Consider the following 18,478-nt stretch of genomic DNA (forward strand, 5'->3'; position numbering starts at 1 on the left):
GCTCTCCATTTCTCTCTCCTATCCGCTAGCCCATTTAAAGCGACGTATTTCTCTTCTTTTACACCCATATAACCTGGTATAGTGAGATAAAGCTAATTGGTGACATGTAGCTAATAAAACCGGTGGAAACCCCGAGAAGACTTCACGCAAGTAAAATACCTGTAATTTAAGGTGATTCAATCGCTGCCACTTCAATTTTTTAGAATCTGTCGAGATGAAAGGAGCAATAACGACTGAATAATTTTTCACACAATAGGTATTTAACCGATTTAGGAACTTAGCCTTTACCCCTTGTGAATATTTATCATTGTGACACCCACAATTCTATAGCTGTATCCTTGAGAATGACCCACTCAGTGTCGAAACTGGATGGGTTAAATATACATGTGAAAATCGCTATCACTACCGTCATCCAAGCTTGCAAGTTCAGCCGTTCAATTAACTCCACAATCGTACAAAAACCAGTATGCGCTAGTGAGACCAAAGGTTTCATACTAGAAGGGTTTGATCAATTTACGATATTTTTCCTAGTGACCGTCCTAAAAGTTGGCAAATGATCTGAAAATGAAATTGTTTAAGTTTCCGCATGGTATCATAACGTTAACCCATGTCTCATGGAATATACCTGCCAATTTTCTGCTGACTGCCTATTTTATCAATTTTACTTCGGAGCAAAACTGTTACAAATGGCAGTGTGTAGAATTTTTCTTGAGAAATGGTATTTTTGATATCTTATTTTCCTAATTTGTAAAATACTTAGCCTTAATTAGTATTATATCAGATTATGCAGTTTATATACTGATTAAAGCTAAACTTACAAAATGTACTTGGTAGGAATATCTATTACAAATACAGTTTATGTTAACAATCAGGGATGCCGATTTGCAAAAATATTGGGGGGCCCAAACCGGGGATCTTGCCCCGGGAAATTTTATAAGTAGTGAGTTTTAAGTTTTTTAAGCATTTTAGACGAGCCATATGATCAACATAAGAACCCGCATAACTAAAATCTCGATATCTGGACACTCCGGGGAAAAATCGACAAGCCTGACACATTTTTTCCTCACACCCATAACGAATTTTTGAGGGGGCTCGGGCCCCCTCAGGCCCCATGGAATCGGCGCCACTCTTAACAATAGCAAAAGGTTGGAACCAAGTACAAATCAGTGAAAGCTTTGGATAAGGGCTGATCAGCAATAAATAGACACTTAACCGCAAGTATTAGTAACTTTTTATTGCTAAAAAATTCTAATTTGATTATCAGCAAGCAATAGAAAATCGCCCAACGAACTTTATAGAAATTAAAACTTAAAGCTTCAAGCCGTAACTGTTTCCCATTGATCAGTACCAGATGAAAATTCAAGGTTGGTTAATTGATAATTGGCAATTGGTCTTACTTTCATAGATGCAGCCGTAAAACTAAACGTTCAAGTAGCACGCCCATACGCACCTGAGTTTCAATACAGGCTTAATTTATCACTTATACTTGTGTGTATCCCCTTGATAATAGCCTGATAGCAGAAACCGTTCGTAATTAAAAAAATAAATTGTGGAAGTAAAGAAGTAGTATCATTGCTAACGTAAAGAATCTTTTAAGCTGAAAATGAATATTAAAATGCATTTCAAATCTGTTGCCTATTTCGTGGAGATAAAATTTGAGATGCATTCTAATGATAATAAAAATTTTCTCGTTTCTTGAATAATGTCATTTTTAGATTTTTAGAATCTATACAAAGATTTTCTGTGAGCAGCCAAGAGTTTCATGCACTAATTACGGCTTGTCCATCTTCAGCCATTTGTCTTTAGATAGCAGCAGTGATTTATGGCGCGGACCTGGTGAACAGCCGCACAATCAGAACCGACGCTTTCTCACATTCAAGCACGGAAAATCATTAATTTTCCGTCTGAATCCCTCCAGCATCATCCGTGCCCATTTAAGCATTGCTTGCTCCTACGGACACTCCATACGCCTTTGCCTCAGTCCCGTATACCTTGGAGTTTATACAAATAAGATCGCTGAAGGTGGCTACGGAGAAACCAAAGGCTGAGGCTAAGATTACCGCCTTTGGTTGAATATAGGTCGTGTAAAACTTAAAGATATGACCAATATAAAAATGTATTTTACGGATGAATTCACCTACTAAAAGTATTCGAGGAGATGAATTGGAGATGCATTCTCCTGATAATGAGTTTTCTCGTTTCTTGAATAATGTCATTTCTAGATTTATAGAATCTACCCAAAGATTTTCTGTAAGTAGGTAAGAGTTTCATACACTAATTACGACGTGTCCATCTTCAGCCATTTATCTTTAGCAACTTTTCCACTTGGTATTTTTTTCCAAAATATTTCTCCAACGCTTTTCGTATTTTTTATTCATTAAACGCATAAAAATAAAATAAAAAAAACTGTAGTACACTAAAAAAGTATTCTAAAATGAATTTAAAGATATTTTTAATTAAAAACCACCTTCGTATCCTTAAAAATACTTATCCTTCTCGTGAGCATTAATTTTTAGTGCAATAGCTGGTCCAGCGTGTCATACGTGGATACAGTATTTCCATTCTTCAACTTTTCCATTGCTTTTACGATCTCGGATCTTTACAAACGTACTATTATTTTCTCAGACATCGACAGTCAGACACGCTCTGGTTCTGCTTTTGACCTTTCACGTGGCACCGGCGACTTTACTAATTTCGCACGCAGTTTTATTTAATTTTATTTTGCTATGTCTTTGATAAATATTTTCTCTATTCCATTTTAGTTAATATTATTTCACTAATTCTTTGATCATCGTCTTCTGCTACAATAGGGACAAGGAAACAAATTGATAAGACAAAACTCATCTTCTCTATAGTTGGAACACGAAAAAATTGCCATACAAAAAAACATGCGTTGCATAAGCAGAACTCATGGCAAGAAATCATTTGATGTAAGATTGTGAAACTAAAATCCCACTGTAAAAAACTTCCAGAAAACGCTAAAAAAATACCCATTGAGATTCAGAGTCCCATCATACTCATCACGTTATCTCGGATTTAAGAATTAAAACTCTGACTACATGCGCAGAAGTCGATAATAATCCGTCATCCTTCTGTAGACTTTCGCGGTGAGGCGGAGATTCAGTTGAGACGTTTACAGGATATCACAAATGTGCATCGCCGGAATTGGAGCTGCTTTCTTCAGGTCGACGAAGTGCAGAGAATTCCGACCGATTTATGCTTATATGCATAATAGACGGTCATAACACCAACGTGTGTATGTGATAGACGGTAAAAAAACACTTCTCTGCACTTAACCTTCCGTCGGGCGCAATGGATCTGACAGACTCAGCGCGTTTTTTCACTTCTCCCTGCCAATAGGTGGAATAGACCCTTTATACTCATAGTAGCTGTTTGTTTTGGCACGCTATTTGCAGCCTTTCGCTTTTCGCATTTATGCCGTCAGATCAGTGGCGGATTATTTATCATAATTAAGCAAATTAATGGTAAAATAAAGCGAAATAAAATCATTATTGGATATATAATATAGCAAAATAAAAACAACCTAGTCATATGGAATTCACATGCTAAAATACATTACATATAATAATACTTAACACTTTGAGTGCTATGGCCGTAACATTAATCCGCGTGGAATCCTACGATTTCTGCTGCGGGCGTCTTTTGAAAATTCTTAGCTTGCTATTTTTTAACAAAATGGAACTAACCTCTTAATACACAAGTAAAAACAAACAAAAGCTTTGAAAACGGCCTGCAATGGGGTACAGATCGACAGTATTGAGGTCAGCATAGTAAGTGTTTATGTCCTAAAGAGCAGATTAAATCTAACCTTGCTAGATCGTTCCGGGACAGGATGACGGAATGTATATGGGCATATACATAGCAAATAAGAAATCCTTTATATGTTAGACGGTGCTTTAAAGTTTAAAGGTGTACCACTGAACCGAGCTAATAGTTAATTATGTTATTTTACATCTGTACATATTAGGCACATTGTGCCTGAACTCAGCAGTTCCAGCATTGCGCCTGACGAAAGGTTAATCGACCAGAAGAAGCCCGCTGAAATTCCGTCGAAGCTGTTATCTACGAAGATGGACACAAGTGGTGCATATTCCGTAAACCTCTGCGCTGAATTTTCCCTCATGCGCATAATGAATCTGAGCACCTTTTCTCATGCAGAAAGTCCAATCGACTCACCTTGAGAAGAGCTCAATGTTGAAGAAGACGTACTCGCCGCTGCTGACCATTTGGAGCTCCTCGGCCGCCAGCAGTATCTCTCGCACTTTGGGTGGGTTGGCGCAAATGACGATAACTGCGAATGAGAAAGTAGAAGGAGACAGGTTAGGAAACGGCTGAGAACAGATAAAGAAAAAAAAAACGCTTCACGAAAAAATCCGCTAATGCGAAAAATCATACAAACAAACTACTGTTATGTCTACACAACAATAATTAGACCTTTTCTCGGCAAGATGAACCCAAATAATAAGTTATAAACATTTAATTATTACTATTTAACACTTATTAAAGGAGATAGAATTAATAAATGGAAAAACAGTAAATATTTAATGTGGATGAAATTTCAAAGGGAAAGTGGATAGTAAGATAAAAAATCATCTAATGGTACATATTAGAATTAATTTCAAATTTGAATTGTAGTTTATTTGTTGAGGTGTTTAATTCAAAATATTTTTTCTCGAAAATATTTATCTCGGGAGCATTTGACTTCAAGAATTACCATGAGTAATAGTTTTACGATAAAAATTCAATGAATCGTTGATGATTAGTTTTAAAATTCATTAGAAGAAAAATAAGGAAAATTTCACCATTAATCAAATAAAATATATGCATTTTTCGATTATGACGAAGAAATTGAAAAAAAAACAAACCATAAGCCGAACGTTAGGACCACAGCCACCAAGATTCACCGTTCAAATAATATAGATAGGTTTCGTATTAACCGAATGAACAATTTATTGGAAAAGCATCAGGTGTAACTGCAGACCAAGAAGTTGCAGAAACCAATTTTTAATCTCGTGAGATTAGCCTTCCTATTTCCCTTGATACGGAGATTAAAGAAAGCTCTTTAGTGGTGAGAAAAGTGCTCTTTGTATCCCAACGTGGCCTGAAAAAAATCAACCCTCACCTCTCCCATGAAATAATAAAGGAAAGAAAAAAAAGCCACTCTTTCCAACTGCACGCGTACGCTGTTAATGCAATTATTCCCGCCCGACTCGGCAAAATGTGAAAAGCACTCCTTTGGGCGTAACGTGAATTACTTGGTGAGATGTGTGCGTGAGTTCCTCCGCAGTACCCCTGTTTGTTGGTCGCTAATGGAGAGCAGAGGAAGGCAATGAGGACTCCCGCTTCCTCGCATTGCGCTAAAGGTTCCAAATCAGTACACATAGCTCATGACTCGATTGCGACGAGGGTTTCCGACACCAAGAAAACTACAAATGCTCGTGCTTCCCTTTATCATAATAGAATATTTAATTTTTTTTTAAAGATTCCATAAGTTAAATAATACTTCATTCTTCACTACTTGCAAAAAAGCGATATGCTGATGGCTACATCTTAATGGAAAACGGAGACAACCGTAGATATTATACTAGTTCAGGGCGGTTTGATCTAATTAATTGAGTAAATTCTATAAGCTCGGTGCTTTTAAATAGGTCCTTAATAGGTCACTATATAAACTAAAGATTGTTATCAGTTTTAAATAATATATTTGTCTTAAAACTGCTTAAAAATCTCGGAATGCCGGTATTCGATAAAATAATCACGTTTCCCCAAACAGAGATATCCTAATTACCTAGCAATCAGAAACTACTTGTTGCATTTTAAGCGTGATATATGAAAACATTTAGCCATAAATACGAAATACGTTTCTCCTGTGTCTGCGTTCCTAAGTGTTCAAGCTTGAGCATGGGTTTCTGGGGATAACTGAAGCGCATTACCTCTATTCTATGGTAAATTAGGGAGAAGTGCAAATTTTTTTAGATAAAAATATTTTGTCCTATTTTGCTTTTTCTATTCAACTAAGTGGTAAACAAGGTGATTAGCCTTTTATCTGACACACACACACACACACACACACACACACACTCATACACAAGAGTATATAATTATATCATTCTTCTCATCGCTGTAAGAATTATTTTTGTAAAACATTAAATCGCGGCGTCTATCCCGTGTGTTGCGGATGACACGCCGCACATATGAGGGTGATACGCCGTATGTAATTAAAACCGACTAAAACTGATTTATGTACTCCGCAGCTCCATTAAAAAAGAAAAATTGTCGCATTTTTGAAATTTTGAGGAAAGTAAAATATGCAAATACTTTTGACATGTATTTAAAATATTTTGCTATTAGATATTACATATCTACGATGTTAATGCAATTGAAATGTGGGTCGTAAAACTAGAGCTATGTTTATGTCAAATGAATGTACACATGCAAATATCAAGAAATTTAACTGACATGCGCTATATTCATCCAGTTTTTATTGAAAAATACAAGCTGAACCGAAGAAGTTCAGTTAACACATACTTAATTTAGTAGTTTTTTTTATAACTCCATTATACAAGCTGAAAAATAAATTAAAGCAATTAATTCAAGTTATACCTTGCTTGAGTCAAAACTTGCTGGTGCCTACTACCTTAGTATAGTAATGTTCAAAATGTGCGTTCAAATAATTAAATAATACACAACACAAGAACAATTTTTATTTTTATTACACCCACTAAAACAGTTATAAAGTTGCTAAAAAGGTGTTTGAAATCGTATTTCATTCCGTGTGGCGTATAACCCGCATGAGAAAAATTCGCCATGTGTACCGAAGTTCAGTGCGGAGTCTCTCCGATTCTCTACGGGTTAGACGCCGTACCTCGGGGCTCTATGGCCTAACTAGACTGAAAACACGCCTAGCAGAACTTACTGTTTCGGCACACCTAATCTAGCGATTTGATCGTTGAATTATTCTTCCTCATAGGATAATCCTCTAAAATCGCTGGCACAGTAATGGCTTTGCCTAGTTTCGCTATTTAATGGGCCCTTTTCACTTCTATAGCGTTGTTTTTCCCCGTCCCATCCCTTCCGAACCTATCCTACCCCAGAGGCGTCGTCGGGCTCCTATCGCGGCGGCACCTCTTTCCTTTTCCCTTCCTCTCCAGCCCCTCCCCGGGTGATCGGGCGTATGAGTCTCTGACTTGGTTCCTGGCCCCGGTGTGTTCTATCCCTGAAGGGCTCCCCTTGAGCCCTCATTCTCTCTGTTTCTGCACTCCATCTAGCGATTTGATCGTTGGATTATTCTTCCTCATAGAATAATCCTCTAAAATCGATGGCACAGCAATGGTTTTCCTGGTTTCGCTAGTGGTAGGACCCGCCCGCCTTTGTGACGGTGCGGGATCCCTCGTCCCATCCCTTCTTTCCCTATTCCGTCCCAGGAGGCGTCGTCGGGCTCCTATCGCGGCGGCGCCTCTTTCCTTTTTCCTTTCTGTCTAACCCCCTCCCCGGTTGATCGGGCGAATCAGCCGATTGCTGGGTCCCGGTGCGTTGTATCCTCGCACGGCTCCCCTGAGCCCTCACATATTGTTTCTACAAACCATCTGGGAAAAACCGTAGGATTTTTCTTCCTCATAGGGAATCTTTTCCTTTCTGTAGAAGCATTAAATTATGGTTTTGCTAGTAGTGATAGGACCCGCCCGCCTCTGTGACGGTGCGGAATTCCTCTTCCCTATACTTCCAATCCTATCGTATCCCAGGAGGCGTCTTCGGGCTCCTATCGCGGCGGCGCCTCCCTCCTTTTTCCTTCCTGTCCTCCCCCTTATGCGGTGCAGAGGTGATAGGCCTACATCTTCAGACTTTGGCCCAGGAGAGTAACCCCGCGAGCCCGTCCTAGGGTTTCATATTCACTGTTTCTGCACACCTCAAGCAATCGTAATATAGCATTAGTTCATCGTCCGATACGAATTCAGTGCAAGGCGGGGAAACATTTTGAAGGTAGAATACTAGACTTATCTCAGTATTTGCGCATTAAAGTCTGTAAAAACAACGAAAAACAAAAGAGATATCCTAACTTATTCCCTAGCATCTACTGTGCTCCTACATTTTGACCTGCTCGCAATCTGTCAAGAAACGGCAATACTAAGGGGGGTGCGTAGTCCATCCCGTATGCGTCGACTCTCCCCAATTTACCCTATGACATTGAATTTGTGCCACGTATAAGCACTTAACAGCCATTTTGTGCATATAGTTACAGACATATTGCTAACCAACGCGCTAAAACCTATAAAGACACAGGGCCCGGAGTAAGTATTCTCTTCAGGCTAGCGTGGTATGTTATTCAGTTGTTCCAGGGGCCAACTTTTACTTTTTAGCACCACAAAATGTGAGTGTATATTTAAAATACATTGAAGGCTTTTGACTAAAAAATATCACGAAAACAACGTTAGTAAAATGTCGAAAGACCAGATTATAACTATAATATAATCAAAGTGAAAAACCGTGACTTCCACCCATTTCCGATACTACAAATAGTCACCCTAGTATAAAGAAGCCTTCCAGCTGTAAAACAACTATTGTGCAATGCAATCTGCATGAGAATAGCGATGACGTCATTTTAGCCCCAGCGAAATGATCTTTTTTTGCGTGACTCAAGTGAAAAAGCACTCACGGGGATAATCAATTCAAGTTCGCACACATCTATCAAAGGCCACAAAGAGCGTTACGGAAGTTGACATTCCTCTCTCGGATTACCTATTGAAGTGTAATCAATTGATGCACAATGGCTACGAATTGTTTCCCATTAATTTAGTCTTTACCAAAGCTTCCATTATCAGGCCATGCAAGAGGTTTATCAATAGTTGACTCAAATTCTCTTTATTTTTGTGAAAACCGTTATTTCGCATCGATCAGTATCGATTTCTCCCTAAAATTTATTGAGTACAGTGGAAAAAATTATTTTGCGGGAGTATAAAAAAATAAGCCTCCTCTTGTTAAAATCTCAAAGTGTTAAAATATTGAGCTTATTGTAAAATGATCTTCACCTGAAATGATGATAGGGGCCTAAGCTTGACATTAAAATTAGAGTACTCTTTCTACATAATACATAATTTATTTAACGGTTTGGGAATACGTTACTCTTAAAACTAGATATCTAAGTCCACCGGTCCCTTTCATATTCAAGAGCCATATCGCTTCTGAGATTAACACTTTGGAAAAAAATGTAAAAATTTCGTAATGATATTTGACACTGCAGATAATGTTAAAATATCCCTCATTGTACTGCACATTACGTAACCCTAAATTACCTACGGATTCCCAAAAGTAATTTTTCACGTAAAAATTTAATTTTTCGTTGTTTGTTTGTGAAAACAAAGAATTTTAATACCAAAGTATATTATTTGGCTGTGAACTATAGCCTTAAAATACTAACTAATGACATTAATAGAGTGGCAGCTACAGTCAATGGAAGAAGTTCCTCTCGCAGTGAATTTTAATATTTATTGATTCATTATATGAGCCGTAAATTTGTATTTGAAATAATCTATCAAATTAATCAACCGATTTAAATCAAATTTTCATTAATAATAGTAATTAAATAGCTTTATTTTTAACCAATCTAATTATTTGTTCGCTGTTTTTATCGTAAATTTCCCCCTCCAATGTGTTGCTAATTGGAATTTCCAATTGTAAGCCGATGAAGTAATTACATTGAGGTATTAAAGAGAAAAACATTAGCAGGCTTCATTTGTGTACTATTGATACCAAACATTCATCCCTCCTATTCTAACTCTGCTCAACGTTTGCAAAGCACGATAATGGAAGAGGTTAAGTAGATAATCAAGAATCTTCTATTTTCCCTCCAACAATGTTCCCCGTATTTAATGATATGTTTTATTTATACCTGTTGCAGGACGTGCGTGAGATAAAAATTCGAATCGACAGAATGAATCATCATAGAGTTTAACACGTCTATTCTCCATAGAGTGACCTAATTCAATGGGTACTGCTTTTTGTGGAAATTAAAAGTTTAAAATCGTAAAAAAATAACCTCAAGAATAGGTTAGAGCAATTGATTTTTATGATGCGATGAAATGAGGGAATTTTCTGATGCAAAAGTGTTTTCAAACTAATATAAAATATTGATCGATGAAATGTAATAGATAAATATGAAATGTATTAGAAATGATAGGATTGTTAATAGTTAACTCATAACATAATCAATTAAAAAACTAAAGAAACTCACAATGAGTGGGAATGCAGAAATGATCATCATCTAATTACTTTTGTTGCTTAGTCACCTCTAATTATTCAATGTAAATCATCATCTCAGCTTATCGAATTCGGTTGAAGCGTTCTAATCGAAATAGGAAAATAAGTAATTCGACCGTGAACACTGAGTAAAAACAAGATAACATCATTCAGAAATTTTTTAACAGAACTTAAATTTTTAATGGCAATTAATGGGAAAAATTTTGGCAATCTTTGCATGAAACTGCAAAAATGCAAAATTATGCACGGCACGGTTTGGCTATTTCATGTCAGGACTCTGGGTACGTTTAAAAAAAGGTACGAAAATCGTAGGATTACTGTATATGCTAAGATTTTCATGAGGTAATTTACGTTTGAAATTAATGTCATCATTAATTGAATGATTTGACTACAATATCATTTGATTAAATATATACACTCTTAGTAAATAATTGGAGTTGCCCCAAAGTCACCAGACACAAGAATTTACAAATAGAATCAGCCAAGCACTAAAATAAGTAAAGTATTCTTTCTGCAATAAATTACATGAGTATGATTTAAAATGTTTGTGAAAACATTAAAAATAGGAATTATTGAGCTGTAAAATATCGGATAAACTCCATATAATATTTCAAAGTGATGTACTTCATGTTCAAGATTTTCTTTTTCCCACCCTTTCCATCCTCATCGCCATTCAACATGTTGTTTCCCTTTCGAGATTTCCTCTATAGCCGTGTCTTAAAATTCAGAGAATGTGCTTTTAGGCACTCCTCCTGAAAAAGGTCTTTAATTACTTTAATTGGTGAGGCGGCAAAGGCAGGGCTGGAGGAAGCCCAACTGAAGACAACAATTAAAGCGGTCCTTGGAGCACCCTTGTTTCCCTGTTATCAAGCGGTTTTTATTTGAAGCGAAAGCACAAACAAAAGAAATTGAAAATTCCTTGTCATCCCTTTGTTTGTGACCGGGATGAAAACGCAACAATTAATCCGGTGTAGCGTTACGCCGCAGCTTTTAGAATTCATTCACACAACATTCCTTGTTACTGAACATGAATCTTATTACCAAAAATAAGATGAATTAATTAATAGGATCTGCGACCAGTTACTTCAACGCTATAAATATGCAGACGAGTCCATCATCGCAAGGATAACGTCTTGTCGACGTTAAGATTCTCTATTTGCAATGCCAAAATTAAGAATTGAAATAAAATTGAATTATGTACCAAATATTTTTCCATACTAAGGAAAAATTGTGTTCCCGCTTCTCATATGTTACAAATGAGATTACAAAATACAGGCGAATTCAAGATATAGGACTTATTATTTTTCTACTGAGAAAAGAACAAATCTCATTGTTTCTCTGCCTTTTACTAAGGTACACAACTCATTATGTGGACTGATTAATTATCTAATACTTTAGGATATATAATGTAGTTATGTATGTAATTATCTAATACTTTAGGATATATAATGTAGTTACGAATTCCTTTTTTTTATTTATATTTTAATGTCCTAATGTGCTATGTTCAGGGTAGAGTTTACAGCTTGCTTGAAATAAAAAACAGAAACAGTGAGTGATTAATAAATGGTGCAAAACCTTCTACAAGAATTATCATTCGTTGTTGTCGGATTTCAATTAAGATACTCTAAAGAGGAAGTTTATAACGCACTCAATGTCACACTGCCTGTTTGTTTAATATTTTCGGCAATTATGATCTAACTTGCTTAAGTTAACTAGCCACATTTATGCGAGATAAGGTAACCATGGAAACCTTAAGATGGATTTTATGTCACAGAGATTAATTTTACACAAAGTGCTTGTAGAAACTCTTGAAGTCTTGCAAGAGCCAAAAAATATGCTGTACCTATGTATGTCTCATTAAACCGAGGAAAAGCAATTTCTGAGAAAATCTAATGACAGTATTAAAAAAAGCTTTCCCAAGAAGAATTAGCCAGATGCTATCGAGTTTTTTATTCGAAAAAAAATTATGCAACGAAACTCAATTATACTCGATAACTGGTGGCCCTGATGAGAAAAATGACCGCGCATAAGCTTAATTATTTTTCTTCCAAAACTAATTTTAAATTTTAGATTTATTTTGGGCTGAATACATAAATATTTTAGCTGTATTGGCAAGTAATGACATTAGACGAGATGAAGCATCAGCTATAAAGTAGCGCATTTCCTTATGGGAATAAATAAATTACGAGGAATATGCCTCAACAGTTGAAAATAAAGAAAAAGTCAATCAAACTACTTAAAAGGTTCCCGGGGGTTAACTTTTTCCGTACAAGAAAATGTCTCTGGTGAAGATCGTAACACAGGACTAATTTCAAGAAATAGTCATGGCATCCTCGGGGTATCCCTGGAGATACTCTCGCCTAAGAAGTTCCCAAGTTAAAATGGAGTGCTGGATTTCAAACTTTCCCCCTTAATTGAAGAGCTCAAGTTGTGGGCATGTTGGGCGTCAGAGTTTTCTATTGCTAAATCATTAAAAAGCCTTCCGGCGCTAGTCGTACTAGCTGCTCCCTTGATTCGGCGGCACGAAGCAGCCAGAGACTCAAGCCTTAATGCAGACTTTATTTTATTTTAAAAGTTTTCTGGCTAAGACTAGGAGCTCAAATCAGAATGCAATCAAAGATGATAGAAAACAATCTCTCCATAGAGAATGTACTAAAAGAGAGTTACCTATTGGATTGTTTGCAGAGACATCAGTGGTAGGACCAGCTGAAAGCAATAACAAAAACTAATTTTAAAACAGATATATATGTAAGTATTTTAAAATTTACGATTGATAAGTTCTCACGAATCCTTAAAGGTATGAAGTATTATTTATTTAATAAAGCCTAAAAAAAATGGAGGTGAAAAGGACAGGCCAATGAGTTGAGCCTCAGATTCTCCATTGGCTAGATGCACACAACACCAATAAGACTCAAATTTACTGCCACGAGAAAAAAATTCCCTGAACCGGGATTCGAATGACTGACCTTTATTTTAATTTAACCAGGGGCCATTAGCGTAGCGTTCTGCGCAGTAGCCCAAAAATTTGTTGTTCGCTCCCTGGCCCAGGGGATTACTTCTCATGTCAGTTAATGTGAATCTCAGCCCAGTTCATGCGGCAGGCTTGAAACAAGCCATTTCAACAAGGCTTCCGAAGCTGCGCACATTCATTTCTATCGTTACGAACTAGAGTCGGAGAAAAATTAACATTGATTAGTTAATAGTGGATAATGTAGAGGCTACAGACTTAAATAAATGAGAAAGCTTATACATTTGCCAAATATCTCAGAATGACATAAAACATTAAATGAAAAATAAAATGAGACTAGATGAAGCTATCTACAGATATGGAATTAAAGCATTGCGCTATCAAACCACTTTCGTTTAAATTAAGACTTGATGCTTTCCCGCTGGCTTACATGAAAAAACTTTTCCCAGGGTGGATTTTAGAATACATACTCTATTATTTATGAAAAATACCATTCATGATGATAAAAAGAAAATGAGCACAATGAATTTATTAACTCGTCACGAAACTTTAGGAAAGTCTTTCAATGCTTAAGTTCTTTCTCGCTGTATTTCATTATAAAATTACGAATTTATTAATAAGTAAGTAGTGATAACTGAAGTTAAAATAAATTTAATGAAATGTTAATAATACATACGATGACAGCCCATTTTACCTGAATTTTACATAAAATAACTTTTTCTCAATGAGCATGCAATAATGCAACGTGACGAATTTACCAAAGGCTAGAGAGAAGCATTTGACATTTAAAACTGAAAAAAAAATCTTCATAACGCCCTTACAGTAGGTATAGCTTCTCTGAGAGCAAATTTTTAACAAACGTATAAAAATGTTGCACGATAAGTTAATCTCCATCAACTCAACAGTCACATAGGACGTGGAAAATTTTTTTTTCCTAAAATCCTAGTTAGATAAAGGTGAGTTTTACGACGATCTCGACGAAATTGAGACTAATATCCGTCTAAGAGATGCTCTTCTCTCAGATTTCGAGAACACCGTCAGTGCCACATGGAGATACGTGAAGGGAGAACGTGAGAGCGACAGGGTGTTTAGAAGTCGGGGGAAGAACATGGAGCAGATATCACGGGCGCCATCAGCCGAAACTCGCGACACGCGGGTTGAACACGTTTAGCCTCATCTCACAGAAGGACAGCACTACTTGCTGCGATGTTCTCCCGCGGGAAGGATGGCGCTCACGTAAGCAAGCCATAAGGCTGACTCTTCCCAGCCTCATATCTCTTGGGAAAGTTGGCGGCGTTAGCATACAATGGTAAACTCGCGCCACTCACCAGCTACTAGTTAAATCACCCGGTTGCGGAGGTCTCGGGAAGAGAACGATCATCCCAGTGAAGAATGATGAAAAGTTTAGTTACTTTTCATGATAACCAGCGTAAGGAAAATTTACGGAGTATTTTATTTAAGGAGTTCGAAAGATACCCGCTAATGCTCAAAACAGAATTCAACATTATATCAGTCGGATAATTTTAAGTTTTTACCATCGGTCATTGAAAAACAATTATAAGACAAATATATCTCAGTAATAACGAGAAACTAATAATGAAAAAATAAGTTTTAGTATTAAAAAATAAGAAAATATGCATGTCATTATAATCACAATATTACACAGCAAGTTAGTCTGAACAACACCTTAACATTGAGGGGTTTAGCAATAAATGCTGATAGATGAAGACAAAAATGTGAATTTATGTTTTACTTTGCGGCAATGGTTTTCCATCGGAAATGTATGAATTTGAACGACTCCTTCCCGGCTTAAGTATTTGGTGATGCGGATTCTATACTTGTGCACACTGACAATTGATTACGATGGACACCAAAACACGTCGAAAGCAGGCGTATTAAATACGCTAGAAAAATACGCTACCATATTCTCGCATATAAGTAAGATCCAATCTACTAATCTATAGCTACCGCAATAACATTCGCCATATATATATATTAATAACATCTCCTTCAAGCACCTTCAACACTTCAGTGTTAATTTCATGACTCGAGAGGCAGAAGAAAATACCCCCAAGAATCTATCATCTACAAGGCCTGTTTCAACCTTCGATTCGAGCAGAAATTCAATTATTCTAAACATGATCATAATAACAAGTACTGATTCTTAGAACTGCCATCTCAATGAGTGAACTACATATAACGCTTTTTCTTTTCAATCAATTTTTCTACATTTTTCAAGCCATTCTAAAAATTGTACCTCATGGGCCATTATGGACCACAACCATGGAAATAAAACCGGAGAAAGAGCTCCTCCCCATAAATTCACGGAAAAAGCACGTGAATTTGTTGAAAAACGTGTTCACTCGCGTGCTCAGGATAATTAAGTGACGATTGGTTAGTGGGGAGAATTATCACCCAAATTTACATTCCATGATGAACGAGAAAATCGAGGCATCACGATAAAACTCGTTCGCAAATAAAGCACCAACTGATAGAAGAAAATCAGCCTTTCATCTGAATCATACAAGTGTGCTAAGTGTGCACGGAATGAAATAAGCGAAATAATCCAGATTACTCTCTCCATTGTCTAAATGCGCCATCTCATTTATTTTAAGTTTAAACTAAATTTATATTGCTGATGTACATGTAGTTCACGGGAACTAAAAATCTTTCTCAGGCATGAACTTAGGAAACAATGATATCGACACACGACATAACTCTGGTATCGTGGGCGTTATTAACGTCCTCACAGGCTATTTGATTGATATTTTACAAAGTTTAAGTTTTACAAACAATTAGATAAGCTAAATTTACTGCCGATTTTGGAGGAAAAAAGAAATACACAGCAGACATAAAACTGCCAACTCTGGTATAAACTTTAGGACAAACATAAATTCATCGAATTCCTGACTGAAAACTTCATAACCATATATTTTTTTATCGTAAAAATGTAAATAGAAAGAGCGACAGCGTTAAAAAACAGAGGAATGCGAATTAAACACGTACATTAGTTATAGTGAGTCGTACTTGGAGCTCCGGGGGGATGCGTAGGAGTGTAAAGCTAAAAAAAAAGGCACGGTGAAACAGAGTACCAAAAATTTAATTACAAACAAAAGCGGTCGAATAACAAAAAAAGTCACCTTAATGAACTGTGGTTGCGACGATACAAATTAATGACTCGGGGAAAAGGTGAGGTAGCAAACAGGGACGTTACCTTGGCAGCAAGAGGTAGCGGTGGTCAAAAAAGAGGTGCCTTTGGTCGCCCCCCGGGAGCAGCTCTCCTCACGGCCAAACACTCGACAAGAGCTCTTGCAAAATAATGCCCGCCGCTCGCGGACAAGCATTCCCTTATATAGGTTTGGGCCCACTTGCCACCACCAATGTTAGGACCCTACTGACCGGAGGCCATTTCCTTTTGGCGGAGGATTTCACCACCCGCCAATCTGCTCGACCGATAGCGTAGAGTGAGGCACGGCTCAATAGAATTGGACTCGTGTGAAGAAATTTAACATTAAAAGGCACACATCAAACAAACATGAATAACATTTACCGCGCGACATTATCAATTATTATCTACGAATTATTAGGCAAAAAAACTAAGAGCTAAAACTCATCATTTTTTGCAGAGTTCGTCCAACTACAACCACATTTATGCTATGGATGGTATTAACACAAAGGCAACAGACAAAGTGAAGTACCCGGGAGTTACGATAACCTCGAACCTCACGTGGGGAAAACATATACTAAGGAATATTTGCGGCGTACCCCTAAAGAAATTAAGATTCATCAAGCGTGTTGTGGGAAGATTTTCATATGAGAAAGTAAAAGAAAGGTGCTATTTCGCACTCGTCCGACCGCATCTTGAATATGAAGCGAGCGTATGGGATCTGGTGCAGAAAGACTAAATCCGCAAACTGAATGAAATACAAAGGAAGGCTGCGCGTTTCGTCTAAAACTGCTATGGGCGTACAGACAGCGTTACCCGGATGTTAAGCGAATTAGGCTGGGAGTCGCTGGAGACTCGGAGGCTACGCGCTAGGCTTAGATTATTTGAACAATTGAGAATGGATATCTTTTTGATCGACACGGAGAATATAATATTAGAGCCGCACTATATTTCCAGGTCCGAGAGAAGCGATAAATTAAGAGAGATATTTTTCCGAACGGATAGATACGGGAAATAGTTTTTCCCCCGAACCATAAAGGATTTTGATAAATGCTAATCGTAATTTCCTTAGAGCACTTCATATCTATGAGCAAACGGCTAATGTCACACCCCTTGCCAAACGCCTTTTAGGCGGCTTGCGGGGTATTATGTAGACAATAGACATAGAATCCATGAAACTGAGAGTATTTGGCTGAGTTTAGGTCACTTGGTCGGGATTTAGTACAACAGGATCTCGAAGCAAAGCACTTGCTGCGATATTTTGTGCGGAAGCGCTCTGTGGCTATGCGGGATCAAATCACGTCAGAAAAGCGGTCTCTGTGCAAACGCCATAAACCAGGACGAAAACAACCTGAAGGGAAAGGCTTTTTCGTCGATTCCATGACTTTTGCTGGTGATCCAAACCGACCCAAACTCTCGTGCCGGCCTTAACATGTTTGCTCGAATAACCAGGCGCAATGCCTTCACATAACCACCTCTTCCTCGTAAAGGCTTGCTCTCGAAGCATGCGTCGGATTTTATATTTCAAAGGCAGTCGGATAGGTTGAATCGCCAAACGAAACCGAAATTCCTAAAAAATTAAAGGAATTTTGAAGGTTATTTTTTCTTCTCTTGATTTAAAAACCAGTTGCAGCAAAATTCTAGAGACGCCCTGGAAAAACTGAATTGCTTTTATTTTTATCGTAGTGTGTAGTGGTAAGTGACTGAATAACTAGCGCATTTCCTGAGTTTTTTTATTTTATCTGTATTTATTTCCAACGTACCAGTGAAAAACTCATGACGGGCTTAACAACGGGGGTTCCAAAATTCACAATGTTCAACACAAACACCCATGTCCTGGATAGGGATCACCTACCCAGGCGGGGCTCGAACCCGCGACCTTATAGTTGCTATTATTTGGTACTCTAAGTGTTCGGTATAAATTAGTCTTTGCTACCACCAGATCAGACATTTTTACCAGGGGTTTTATTCACAATATTAATTGAATTTATATCATAGTTTTACCTACTTTTCACATTTTTTTTAACTTCACGTTTTCCTATGTTTTAAGTTTAGGCATTAGTAACAGG

General features: G+C 37.3%; 1 protein-coding gene across 1 annotated transcript in view; it reads right to left on the reverse strand.

Annotated features, from left to right (window-relative positions):
• LOC124163312 (atrial natriuretic peptide receptor 1-like) overlaps positions 1-18,478 on the reverse strand; it is an 897,209-nt gene that overhangs the window by 337,978 nt on the left and 540,753 nt on the right. The window contains exon 5 of the mRNA XM_046540130.1: positions 4,198-4,312. Within this exon, the coding sequence (XP_046396086.1) occupies positions 4,198-4,312 (115 nt within the window). The remainder of the gene's footprint in view (positions 1-4,197; positions 4,313-18,478) is intronic.

Source organism: Ischnura elegans, chromosome 8, assembly GCF_921293095.1.
Source record: "Ischnura elegans chromosome 8, ioIscEleg1.1, whole genome shotgun sequence".
Classification (NCBI taxonomy): Eukaryota; Metazoa; Arthropoda; class Insecta; order Odonata; family Coenagrionidae; genus Ischnura; species Ischnura elegans.